The 13,431-nt window shown below is 42.1% G+C and overlaps 1 protein-coding gene across 2 annotated transcripts in view; it reads left to right on the forward strand.

The window, feature by feature from the left end:
* PAAF1 (proteasomal ATPase associated factor 1) overlaps positions 1 to 7,155 on the forward strand; it is a 51,782-nt gene extending 44,627 nt beyond the window's left edge. Inside the window, exons 12-13 of one of the 2 annotated variants that reach the window (XR_015552690.1) lie at positions 4,064 to 4,146; positions 5,543 to 5,592. Coding sequence is in view for 1 of the 2 variants with exons in the window: in XM_004433981.3 (XP_004434038.1) it covers positions 4,064 to 4,146; positions 5,543 to 5,620 (161 nt within the window). In the remaining variant the exon portion in view is untranslated. Of the gene's footprint in view, positions 1 to 4,063; positions 4,147 to 5,542 lie in introns of both variants that reach the window. The other variant, XM_004433981.3, reaches the window with a different exon arrangement.
* Positions 7,156 to 13,431: the final 6,276 nt, after the last annotated feature.

A 13,431-nucleotide genomic window follows, 5' to 3' on the forward strand; every position in this document is an offset into this window, starting at 1 on the left:
TTTTTGATTTCTTCTTTGATTTCTTCGTTAACCCAGTCGTTGTTCAGTAGCATTTTGTTTAATCTCCATGTATTTGTGGCTTTTCTGATTTTCTTCCTATAGTTGATTTCTAGTTTCATACCGTTGTGGTCAGAAAAGATGCTTGGTATTATTTCAATCTTCTTAAATTTATGGAGACTTGTTTTGTGGCCTAATATGTGATCAATCCTGGAGAATGTTCCATGTGCATTTGAAAAGAACATGTATTCTTCCGTTTTTGGATGGAATGCTCTGTATATATCTACTAGGTCCATCTCTTCTAGTGTGTCATTTAAGGCCAATGTTTCCTTATTGATCTTCTGTTTGGATGATCTATCCATTGGTGTAAGTGGAGTGTTAAAGTCCCCTACTATTATTGTGTTACTGTCTATTTCTGTTTTTATGTCTGTTAATAATTGCTTTATATATTTAGGTGCACCTACATTGGGTGCGTAGATATTTACAAGTGTTATATCCTCTTGTTGGATTGTTCCCTTGATCATTATGTAATGCCCTTCTTTGTCTCTTTTTACAGTTTTTGTTTTAAAGTCTATTTTGTCTGATATGAGTACTGCTACCCCAGCTTTCTTTTCATTGCCATTTGCGTGGAGTATCTTTTTCCATCCCTTCACTTTCAGTTTGTGAGTGTCTTTAGGTCTGAAGTGTGTCTCTTGTATGCAGCATATATATGGGTCTTGTTTTTTTATCCAGTCAGCCACCCTATGCCTTTTAATTGGAGCATTTAGTCCATTGACGTTTAAAGTAGCTATTGATAAGTATGTACTTACTGCCATTTTTATCTTTTTTTTTTTCCTCAGTGTTTTAGTAGTCCTTCTCTGTTCCTTACTTCTTCTATACAGAATTGATGGTCACTTTAGTTTGACCTCTGTCTGAAACCTGTACTCTTTAACTACCCTCCTCCCTCCTTTTATGTTTTTGATATCATATCTAACCTCTTTTTCGTGCATTTGTGTCCATTACGTTCTAATCGTGGAAATAGATAATTTTTCCTATTTGTGGTCTTCTCTTTTCCCCTTAAATCAGTCCCTTTAACATTTCTTGTAACACTGGTTTCTTGGTGACAAACTCCTTTAATTTTTGCTTATCTGGGAAAATTTTGATCTCTCCTTCCATTTTGAACGATAACCTTGCTGGGTAGAGTATTCTGGGCTGTAAGTTTTTTCCTTTTAGCACTTTAAATATATCGTGCCATTCTCTTCTAGCCTGTAAGGTTTCTGCTGAGAAGTCAGCTGATAGCCTTATGGGGTTTCCTTTGTAAGTAACTTGACATTCTCTTGCGGCTTTTAGGATTCTCTCTTTATCTTTAATTCTGGACATTTTGATTATGATGTGTCTTGGTGTGGGCCTCTTTGGGTTTATCTTGTTTGGGGCTCTCTGTGCCTCCTGTACCTGGATGTCTGTTTCCTTCCTTAGGTTAGGGAAGTTTTCATCTATTATTTCTTGAAATAAATTCTCTGCCCCCTTGTCTCGCTCTTCTCCTTCCGGGACACCTATAACACGGATGTTAGTGCGCTTGATGTTGTCCCAGAGGTCCCTTAGACTGTCCTCACTCTTTGAATTCTTTTCTCTTTTACCTGTTCACCTTGGGTAATTTCTTCTAGTCTTTCTTCCAGCTCACAGATCCGTTCTTCTGTATCCTCTACTCTGCTTTTGAGTCCCTCTAATGAATTTTTCATTTCCAGTATTGTATTCTTCATTTCTGATTGGTTCTTTTTTATATCTTCCATTTCTTTGTTGACATTCTCACTGAGTTCATCTATTCTTCTCCCCAGATCAGTGAGCATCCTTAACACTCTTAGTTTGAACTCTCTGTCGGGTAGATTGCTCATTTCTGTTTCACTTAGTTCCTTTTCTGGGGTTTTGTCCTGTTCCCTTACTTGGAATGTATTCTTTTGCCTCCTCATTTTGCCTCTTTCCCTGTGCTTGTGTCTACGTATTAGGTAGGTCAGCTACGTCTCCTGCTCTTTGATAGGTGACCTTATGTAAGTGATGCCTTAGGAGGCTTCCAGTATGCTTCCCTCAGTTCTCAATGTTCCAGGGGTGGCCCCTATGTGGGCTACGTGTGTCCTTCTATTGTGGCCTGTTAGCTCTCCCTATAGGCGCCCAGGGAGGCTGAGTTATGCTCCTGGCCAGCTGTTGTAATGCTCAGCTGCTTGTAGTTGTTGTGGGCCCTTCAGTCTCTTTATCAGGTGTGGGGAGCCCCAGCACAGTTGGCTGCAAGTTCTAATACCACATTTGTGTTGCAGTATTTCTTTTAAGTGAGTAGGCCCCCAGTGTGGCAGGTTGTTAGGCTCAGGGCCTTACAATTGCTGTAAGCCTCTAGCCTATTAGGTCTCTTGTCAGCTCTCTGAGGATTGCAGCTGGGTGGGGCTGGCCTCAGGCACAGGAGCACCCAATTGTTTCAGGCTTTGGAAGGTGGGGCAAACCTCCTATGTGGGTCTTTGAGAAGCACAAGTCTTCTGCAGCTGACAAGCCCTGTTGCCCACAGGTCCACACACACAGTCAACACAGTCCTGCCCCGTGTGAGCGCCCCGACCTCCCCAAGCGGACCCAGTCTTTCCAAGGCGGGAGCCCCACACACTCCGCCACCACCCCACACTCTCCACCCGCTCCTTGTGCACACCCTGCCCAGCTCAAGTCAGCTCAGTTGCCAGGCTGCAGAGCATCCAGTCACCAATCTATGCAGGCCCACACGTTGCCTGAGGGCTTGTTGTTGGGTGGGGCCAGACTCTAGGGTGGGCTGCCTGCCCTGGCTGAGCTGGATTAAATCGGTGCTCTAGCGGGTGGAGCAGACCCTGGGCTAGCAGGTCTCAGGGAGAACTCCAATGGCGTCTGTGTCAGCACGCTCACACCAGGCCACAACAATGGCCACCGCCAATGTCCCAGTCCCCGGAGAGGTCTCACCCCTCACCGAGATGCACTCAGGGCCTATTAGGTGAGTCTCTTGTCACCGAAGCACTGTGCACCTTTCTTTCTGGTGATTTTAGGATGCTTTCTGGAACGGGTGAGTTTGTGCGCTGGCCCTTTAAGAGCCAGTTTTAGTTTCTTTGTGAACCGGGTTTTCTGGGGGTGCTACTCAATGCCTTAGTAGCAGCAAAGTCAGATATTATGCCACTGGTGTCGATTGTGCTGGGTCCACAAAGTGCCCGCAGCGGGGGCGCTCCCCGGCTCAGGGCCCACCCCGCGCCTCCAGGGAGGCTGCGTACCTGTGAGCTGCTCCCGGCGGCCGTGAAGCTGGCGGCTTGTGAAGGCGGCGTTTTTCCTCTCCGGAAGGGAGTCTCTGCCTCTTCTACCCCAGTTAGGATTGTCCGTTGTTGCAGGAGTTCCTCTTATCCAGTTTTCAGTTCTGTCTCAGGGGTAATTTTTCCACGAGTAGTTGTAAATTGGCTGTGTCCACGGGAGTTGGTGAGTTCAGAGTCTGCCTACGCCGCCATCTTCTGTCCATACTCTTCTTAGAAAGTTAAGCTTAGGGCCAGCCCTGTGGCTTAGGGGTTGGGTGCACGCGCTCCGCTGCTGGTGGCCCGGGTTCGGATCCCGGGCGCATACCAACGCACTGCTTCTCCGGCCATGCTGAGGCCGTGTCCCACATACAGCAACTAGAAGGACGTGCAGCTATGACATACAACTATCTACTGGGGCTTTGGGGGAAAAAAATAAATAAATAAAATTTAAAAATAAAAAATAAAAATAAAATAAAATCATTGTCTAGGATAAGTTTGTAAACAGATATATAAACCTGCAGTTGCTTGGTTTGTGCCCTTGGCAGATATTGCTAATCAAAGACAACCTTTCTTCCCACTGAGCTGGCACTTGGCTTTCAAATCCTCTCCAGCCCAAGATTCTAGGCAGCCACTATAGGTCCTCGTATTTGACCTACATGATGAGACCTATTTGCCATTCTGGATCTTAGGACAGTCTTCTTTAGGCTGGTGATGTACAGAAATAAACTAAAACATTGAGTTTTTTTAATTCCTTTGCATGCAGCTTTCTCTTCAGTTATCTAAATTTTCTTTCTGCCTTTTAGGTGATGGAAGCTGTTTCATTGTCCAGCAAGACTTAGACTATGTCATTGAGCTCACTGGAGCTGACTGTGACCCTGTGTACAAGGTACAGGCCTGAGAGGAGACCAGGCCTGGGCAGTTCTCACCTGGGATCTAGGACTTTTGAAGGGACTGAATCCAGCTACTTTGTGGTCATTAGGGGTGATCAGATACTTAGGGGTAGGATAGAAAGGAATCAGAATTTTGAGTCAGAAGTGACTTCATCACTTACTGGCTCTAGAAACTTAAAAAATCACTTCGTCTCCCTAGTCTGTCAATTTATTTGTAAAATGAAGATAATAGTGAGATAATGCATATGAAAGTTCTTTGTAAATTTAAAACATTTTATAATTATTAGCCATTATTATTATTTAAAGTTCAAGACTGATTATCTCATTTGACTAGAGTGGAAAGAGAAAAATGAAAGGGGAAATAGTATTTATTGACCAGACATTGTTTTACATATATTGTCTCATTTCATCATTGAAATTATTCCTTGAAGTGTAGGTATTGTTATTACTATTTTTTTTTATAATTTTTAAAAAGTTATACAATTAATACATACCTATAAAAATTCAAACAGTACAGAATTATACAGATTTAAAAGCCCCCTGTAAGACCTTTTTAGTTGCACTCTTCTTTCTAGAAGTAACTAGCATTAACAGTTTGGCATATATTTTTCAAGACTGTTTTTGGAGAATTTGCACTTTCATCTTTCTGTTTATGTATATATGTAAATAATATAGTTTTATCTTTAGTCTGTACATAATTGGGATCATTCTATATTTATTACCCTGTGACTATTTTTTTTTTTTGCTTAACGTCTTGGAGCTCTTTCCAGACAAATGCATGTAGATCCACTTCATTTTTTAAAATACTTGCTTAGTGTTCTATCTTGCGAATTAACGTATTATTTTCATTTTACAAATGAGGAGACTGAAACCCAGAGGGGTTGAGCAAGTTGCTCTAGGTCATGCAGCTACATATTAGCAAACCTGAACTAAACTAACTCCAGAATTCATGCTATTTTCACTAAATTAGTGGTTCTTAACCTTCTTTGATTCTCAGACTTCTCTGAGAAATCAGTGAAATCCTCCTCAGAAAAAAAGGCACATATTGAGAACTTCTTTGCCTACAGTTTTATGAGTTTCAGAGGTACCCAGGCCTATCTGTGAACCATCTCCTCCCCAGGTACAGACCCTCTGCACTAAAACATGCACAGCACTAATGGGTTTGCTCTCCATTTAGCCAACTAGTTTCTCTGTTCTATAGTCGTAAGTGCCCTTGACCCTGGCTGGCCATTTTTAAAATATGTATCATGGATGTAATTCTTCTCTTGTCTTTGGACAAGAAGGTAAAGCTTTTCAGATGCCCTTATACAAATGGGGGTCAATGACAATGCTCTGTCTTTTAAAATGGAAGAATCCCAGGCTTCCTTTGAGCTGTGAACTCTTGTGTTCTAGGTAGCCACATGGGAGAAGCAGATCTACACGTGCTGTCGAGATGGTCTTGTGCGACGCTATCAGCTCTGTGACCTCTGACCCCTTAGAAAGAGGAGTCTCAGTTATTGAAAAAGATTGACCATGACCAACAATGAGCAGAAACATCATCAGTCCTTCCCAAGGATCATGGCCCTTTGTTGTCTTGGGCACCCTTTGGAAGTCACAGAAAGTCAGCTACATTGGCTCAGGTGGAACCGTCATTCCATGACAAGACCTACTTTGAACTGAGTAAGAAGCTCACATGTGCCCACTACATTTGCCCCAACTTCTTGTGTAAACTCACCCCAGTCACACAGGGCAAGGATATGGATGCTTACAGTTTGATCTCACACCAGTTGTGTTAAATGTTTACAAGGACCAGAGGACCAAACCTGTTCTCTGAAGGAAATAAAGAGAATATGTTTGGAGGAGTCTGAATTTGAAAAACTTTGTTAAATACTCTTACTCCAACAAAAAGTCAATTAAGCTGATGGAACTCCTTTCTCAGGCACTTTCTGTTTGCTTGGCCATAGGGAAGGACTGCTTGAGAGTAGCAGTAAATATCCCATAAGCAGCAACCTGGGAAAGATACTTATACAGGTAGGGTAACCAACCAGTTTTCCCCGGGCTGAAGGGTTTTCTGTTACATGGGACTTTTAGTCCCAGGCAAACCGACGTGGTTGGTCAGCCTATATACATGGAATATAGTTGAATCATATCATTGTAAAGGCAGTGGCTGTCAAAGTGTGGTCCCTGGAACAACTGCGTCAGTATCACCCAGAAGCTTGTTAGGAATAGAGATTCTTGGGTTCCACCTCAGACCTAAATCAGAAATTCTATGGGTGGAGCCCACAATCAGTATTTTAAGAAGCCTTCCAGGTGATTCTGATGCACACTAAAGTTTGAGACCTAGAGGAAGAGATGGTGAAGAGCACTTTAGTCATAGATGGAACCCAGGCCTAATAGGATGGTGAGGCTGGTCTATAGGAGATGAGGCTGGAGAGGTTGTCAGGGTCCAAATAGTGTAGGGGCTTGAATGCCAGGTCAGGAGCTTGAACTTCACTTGGTTGGCAGTGGGAACCACTGAATCGTTTTAAGTAAGGGTGTGACATGGTCACCTCTTTTCCCCCTAAGCATAAAAATGGAACCATTATGTATGTATTCCATGCTTTATTTACATTTAGTATCTGAGTTCTTTCCATCTCAGACGTTTTTCATTCTTTTTAGCAGTTTCCAGAGTATGAATACCATATCATTTACATTTTAGAGATTATTAGAGAAAAGATTTCTTGGAGGATGCGGCACTTGAGCTGGGCCATGTGGGCTAAGATCCGGATTTATTTAAGAGAAGAAGGTAATTCCTGGCTGGGGTAATAGGATGATTCACAGAGTTCTTAAAGGTATATTCTCATGTCATCCTTGTAACTACACTGTGACATGCAGATAGTGAAACAAAGAGATGAAGTGATTTGCCAAGGGTCATAGAGAGCAGAAACTTGAACACGGTTTATCTTAACTTTAAATCCCATTTTTTTCTACCTGTTGCTTATGCCTAAACCAAATTGTGAAAATAAAGCACTGTAATTCATTGAGTATCTACTTGGTATCTACTCCATTCTAGGTACTGTATTTATCTATTTAATCCTCACAACACTCTTAAAAAGGAAATGATATTACTCCTGTTTTACAGATAAGGACAGTGAGGCCCAAGAAATTACGTACCAGAGCCCTGATTTGGGCCTTGCTCAGTCTGCCTCCTTCCACTACTCCATATGGTCACAAGACCTCTGGGACTAGAGCAGTTTCATTTAAGGAGTGATTTGTGATAGGGTCAGGTAAACCCAAAGGGACATATGCCAAAGCTCAGAAACACTGAATCCTAGGAGGTCCAGGGGGGAACCTCTAAGAAGTCAGATTAAGAAAACAGGATGAAGGAGATTATGGCTGAGTTCACACGGCAAAGTGTGTCTCCGAGTTCCCATGCCAGGACTCACTCTTCTCCACTGCCATCACATTCACGAGCCCCTTTGCGCAGATCTCCAGGGTTGATGTACTGGTTGTGATGGATGCAGTGACCCTTGACAGCTGCCCTAAGATCCAGACCCAAACAGAAGGAGCAGAGGCTATCTCAGGTGCCCCAAGGCCTTGTCTGCTATGAATTGAATAATCCCCAGTTTGCAGCAGACAAAGGTTTTTTTTTTCTTTCGGGTTGAATAGTGCATTCTGGGTAAGGAAGTGTGGAGAAGCCCCATCTGCAGTGCTACAGGTCCAGTGAAGCTCTGCTACACCTTGTTTCCTGGCTTTCAGATGCCCCCTTGTGACTTGAGCATGTATCTGTGCCAGGCACCATCCTCACAATAGTCTTGCAAAGGTTCTTTTCCTTGAACAAATCTCTTTGTGGATGTATTTTTTTTCTAATTTACTTTTTATTTTGAAATAATTTCAAACTTGTAGAAAAGTTGCAAGAATGGTACAAAGGATTCCAGTATACCCCACCTAGATCTCCAGTCGTTGACTTTTTATTATGTTTGCTTTATCGTTCTCTCTCTCTCCCCCTTTTTCCCTCCCTCCCTCTCTCTCTGTGTATATAAATATCTCACACATATATATATATATTACACGGGTTATATATGCTATATATATTTTTTCTGAATCACTTGAGAGTAATATACAAACGTTATGTCCTGTTTTCCTTTAAACACTTCACTATGCATTTGCTAAAAGCAAGGACACTGCTGCATAACCACAGTACATTTATCAAAACAAGGAAACCAGCACTGATCCTGGACTATCATCCAGTCTGCAGACCCATTCAAGTTTTGCCGGTTGCTCCAACAATATCCCTTATACTCACCCTTTCCTTTGTGGTCCAGGATCGCATGTTGCATTTATTTGCCTTCTGTCTGGAGTAGTTTTTCCTTGTTTCATAACCCTGATATTTTTGGAATATAGGCCAATTTATAGAAGGACTCTTGGTTTGGGGTTGTCTGATGTTTCCTCATGATTAGATTCAGGTTATGCATTTTGGCAAGAATGCCCCAAAAGTGATTCTCTGTCCTAAGAGACAGAGATACTGTCTCATACTGGGAGCCACACAATATTTTTTTTGTCCCATTACTGGTAATATTAACCTTTTTTTAGGGATATAATTCACAAACCATGAAATTCACCCTTTCAAAGTATACAGTTTAGTGGGTTTTAATATATGCACAAGGTAGTGCAGCCATCACCACTAATTCCAGAACATTTCATCACCCCAAAAAGAAACACCATCCTTTTCAGCAATCATTCCCCATCCCCCCAGCCCTGGCAAGCTAATCAACTCTCTGTCTCTATAGATTTGCCTGTTGTGGACATTTCATATAAATGGAATCCTACAACAATATGTGGCCTTCGGTGTCTGGCTGCTTTCACTTAGCATAATGTTTTCTTTCACTTAGCATCATGTTTTCAGGGTTCTTCCATGTTGTAGCATGTATCAGTACTTCATTTCTTTTCGTTGCCAAGTAACATTCCATTTGTGATGGTTAATTTTGTGTGTTAACTTGGCTGGGCCCCAGTGCCCAGATATTTGGTCAAACATTCTGATGTTTCTGTGAACGTGTTTTTTGGATGAGATTAACATTTAAATCAGTGGACTTGGAGTAGAGCAGATTACCCTCCATGACGTGAGTGGGCCTCATTCAGTCAGTTGAAGGCGCTAATAGAAGAAGACTGACCTCCTCCAAGCAAGAAGGAATTCTGTCAGAGGACGGCCTTTGGACTTGAACTGCAACTCTTCCCTGGGTCTCCAGCCTACAGGCCTACTCTGCAGATTTTGGACACTTCAAGCCTCCATAATTGCATGAGCCAATTCCTTAAAATAAATCTCTCTCTTTATATATACACACACATCCTGTTGACTCTGTTTCTCTGGAGAAACCTGACCAATAGCACCATTGTATGGATCTGCCACAGTTTTTTAATCTATTCATCGGTTGGTGGACATCTGGATTGTTTCCACTTTTTAGCTATTATGAATAATGCTGCTACGAACATTCATGTACAAGTTTTTGTGTGAACATAGGTCTGCAGTTCTATATGTCTTAACAGTGGGACTGCTTGGTCAGATGGTTACTCTATGCTTAATGTTTTGAGAGACTGCCAACTGTTTTCCAAAGTGGCTGCACCACTTTACATTCTCACCAGCAGTGTATAAGGGTTCTGATTTCTTCATGTCCTTGCCAACACTTGTTTTTGTCTATCTTTTTTGTTATAGTCAGGTGATGTTAAATTGGTAAAATGATGTCTACCAGATTTCTCCACAGCAAAGTTAAGTTTTTTGTGGGGAGCTACTTTGAAACTGTATAAAATATACTATTCCTCATAGAACTTCCACCAACTAGTTTTAGCATTCTTGGATGATTTCTCTCTGAATCAGTTATTCCTATGATAATTGCCAAATGGTGATTTTCTAATTCCATCCTTTTTACATTTATAATTGGCATTCTACTATGTGGTGGAACTTTCTCTTCTCCATGTATGTATTCATTCATTCCTTCATTTATCATAGATATATTAGTATGAACTACTCATGAATTCATATTTTATTCTATGGATCATAATCCATTATTACTACTATTTGTTTTGATGTTTAAATTGTCACAGTTGGGCCAGTAGGAGCTCCTTCAAGCTAGATCCTATGTCCCTTTGACATGTTTCCATCATTCTTTGAGCACTTCCGTATTTTCTGGTACAACAAGGTATTCAAGCTCATCTTATACTTTCCCACCCCGGCCCTGGAAACAGTCATTTGTCCAAATAGCCCTGGTTCCTTTTAGTGGAGAATGGTATTCAGAAACCAAGATCTGGGTACTACTAGTATGCTTTTTACTGCTGGGGTATTATTGCTGCTAGGCCCTATCAGTGGACGGTACACACGTACATCTGTATTTCTACATCCATCATTCTATGTATATTAAAAATCTTGAGTTCACACCAATGTCTGCAATTCCAATCCAACTTGACAGGGTTTATTATAGCCTTCTACATACATACCTCCTTTCTCCAACAGTGAGAATCTTGGCTCTCCTAATTCTCAGTATACTTTCACTTATTTGCTCAATACCTCTGTGATTAACCAATCTGCCAACCACACAGGCCGTCTCCTCCCCTTTCACCTCGGCCCCTGCCCACATGGTGCCCTCAGAGTCTCCCTCTGCCCCTCCATTCACCTCAGTCAGTCCCAGGCTGAGCATGGCCTTCCCCCAACCCTATGGGTTTAATTTTTAGTAACATTTTTTTCTGGTAATAAGAGTAAAACAAATGGCCAGTACACAGGAAAAGGTGTTCAATTTCAGTAGTTAAATAAAATCCACAAGAAAGTTCAGAAATGCAAAAAATAAAAAGAGTAATTCCACATTTTCATTTTACAACCAGGCAACTGTGGCTAAGAAATAATTGTTTAAGGTCATAAAACTAGTAGCTAATGGACAGGATTTGCAACTTGATCTCTGACTCTACTGCCTCAGTGCTGGGGGAGCATCTTGTATGTGATATGTGCTTTTATATAATTGCATTTAATATTTTCACACCAACCCTGTGGTGGAGTTCATGTTGATAATCCCATTTACTCAAGGAAACTTAGACTTGGGGCCATTAAGTAAACTTGCCTCAGGTCACACAGATGGCATGTGAGCACAGCAGGATCAAGACAGGTTCACTTTCTGACCACTCAATTCACCCAAAACCTGCACTTTACTTCCTAGCTCTTTCATTGATTTCTCTGTCTTTTGGCCCAACTCCTAAAGTGTGTTTTACCTCCTCCAAATATACCTAAAGTAGACCTTTTGCCTCAAATACTATGAAAGAGCTACTTTAAGGCAGGACCTCTCTGTAACTGTGGTTTCAGAGGACCCAGGAAAGTTCTTACATATCTCAGTCACTGGTATCTGAAACACCATCAGGGGACATCAAGAACTAGTGAGGATGTGGAGCAAAAAGGAACTCAGACACACTGCTGTTCTGCCCGTGTAAATTAGAATAACTGCATCAGGAAACTGACATTACCTCGCAAAGTTGACACACATACCCAAATATTCAGCATCAACAGAGGGTGCTATACAGCCTCCGTGAAAATAAGACACACACACACAGACATGTCATTTGCATAAATGACACCATTTATATAAAGTTAAAAAACATTGAAAAGTAGGGGGCCGGCCCCGTGGCTTAGCAGTTAAGTACGCGCGCTCTGCTACTGGCGGCCTGGGGTTCGGATCCCAGGGAGCACCACCGCTCCGCTTGTCCGGCCATGCTGAGGTGGCGTCCCACATACAGCAACTAGCAGGATGTGCAACTATGACATACAACTATCTACTGGGGCTTTGGGGAGAAAAAGGGAAAATAAATAGATAAATAAATAAATAAAAACATTGAAAAGTAAATGTGTTAGGGATACATGCAGTGGTGTGCTGGAGCTGGCTTGTACCAGCATGGGAGAAATTGGCAAATGCTACAAATCAGGGCTATTTTTTCCTTCTGGTGACCTACTTGTTAAATATTTACCAGTACACCACCGGATACATGCACAGTAGTAAAACAATAAAGAAAAGCAAGAGAAAAATAAACAGGTGGGGAGGGGCACACAGAGGCAACATTCCTTCAATAAGCAATGTTCTAATGCTGCTCTTTTGTACATATAAGCTACTTTATAAGAAAAAAAAAAAAAACAAGTAGGAGTTAGCTTGGTTGAAGCCAGGGTTGGTGGTGGGTATGGTGGGGAGGGTCTGAGCAGAGGTGGCAGCACAGGTGAATGTGAGACAGATAATGGTTAGTCTGGGCGTTGTAAGTGCTGTAGTGCCTTAACTCTGGGCAGTGTGGTGTATGGTCTTGGCAGGGTAGAGAGGAGGCAGGCGGGACAGTGAGGATGTTGTAGTGGCCTTGCTGAAAGACGAAAGCCAAAGCAAGGCCATGGCAGAGGAGGGGCTTGAGAGGCATCTAGGAGGTAAAATGGACTGAGTTTGGTGACTGACTGGATGTGGGATGAGTGGATAACAGGGCGCTGCTGCCCCCAAGGAGATGGAGAAGAACTCCCCACTCTTTAAGGGTGGGCTGCAAAATGACTTCCTTCCAAAGAGTACAATCCAGAAAGGGGGAAACGAAAGTAACCCGACAGTGGAGAAACCCTACTGCAGCAGGCAATCAAGGTCAACATCAGCAGTGATGAGTCATGTTGATAGTATGTACCTTTGATCTGACCGAACGAGCACGGCACTTCACCTCTGTGGTCTTCCTTCCCAAACTCCACAACCCCAGTCTAATCATAAGAAAAACATCGAACACATCCCAGCTGAGAGACATTCTACTAGACGCCTGATCGGTACTCCTTAAATCATTGATGTCATCAAAAACAAGGAAAATTTGAGAAACAGTTGTAGCCAAGAGGAGCCTAAGGAGACATGACAGCTAAATATAATGTGGTATCCTGGATGGGATCCTGGAACAGAAAAAAGACATTAGGTTAAATACTAGGAAATCTGGATAAAGTATTGGACTTCCACTATAAATGATGTCTCAATACTGGTAATTGTGACAAATGTACGATACTCATGTAAGATGTTAATAATAGGGGAAACTGGGTCTGGGGTGTGTGGGAACTTTGTGTATCTTTACAACTTTTCTGAAAATCTAAAGCTGTTCTAAAATAAAAATTTATTTTAAAAACACAGCCAAATGCATTTGTTCTGAAAACTTTTAATTAAAAGTAATTGCTACTCTCCCTGAACACTCTCTGGTTTCTGAGTTAGTGACATTTATCAGGCTCACAGAATCAGCCCTGGTTCTCCCAATCTTTTTGTTTGCTCTTCTATGAGGCTGAGCTGAGAAGGCAG

Source organism: Ceratotherium simum, chromosome 7 (genome assembly GCF_057802395.1).
Source record: "Ceratotherium simum simum isolate JZ-2026a chromosome 7, ASM5780239v1, whole genome shotgun sequence".
NCBI classification, from domain to species: domain Eukaryota; kingdom Metazoa; phylum Chordata; class Mammalia; order Perissodactyla; family Rhinocerotidae; genus Ceratotherium; species Ceratotherium simum.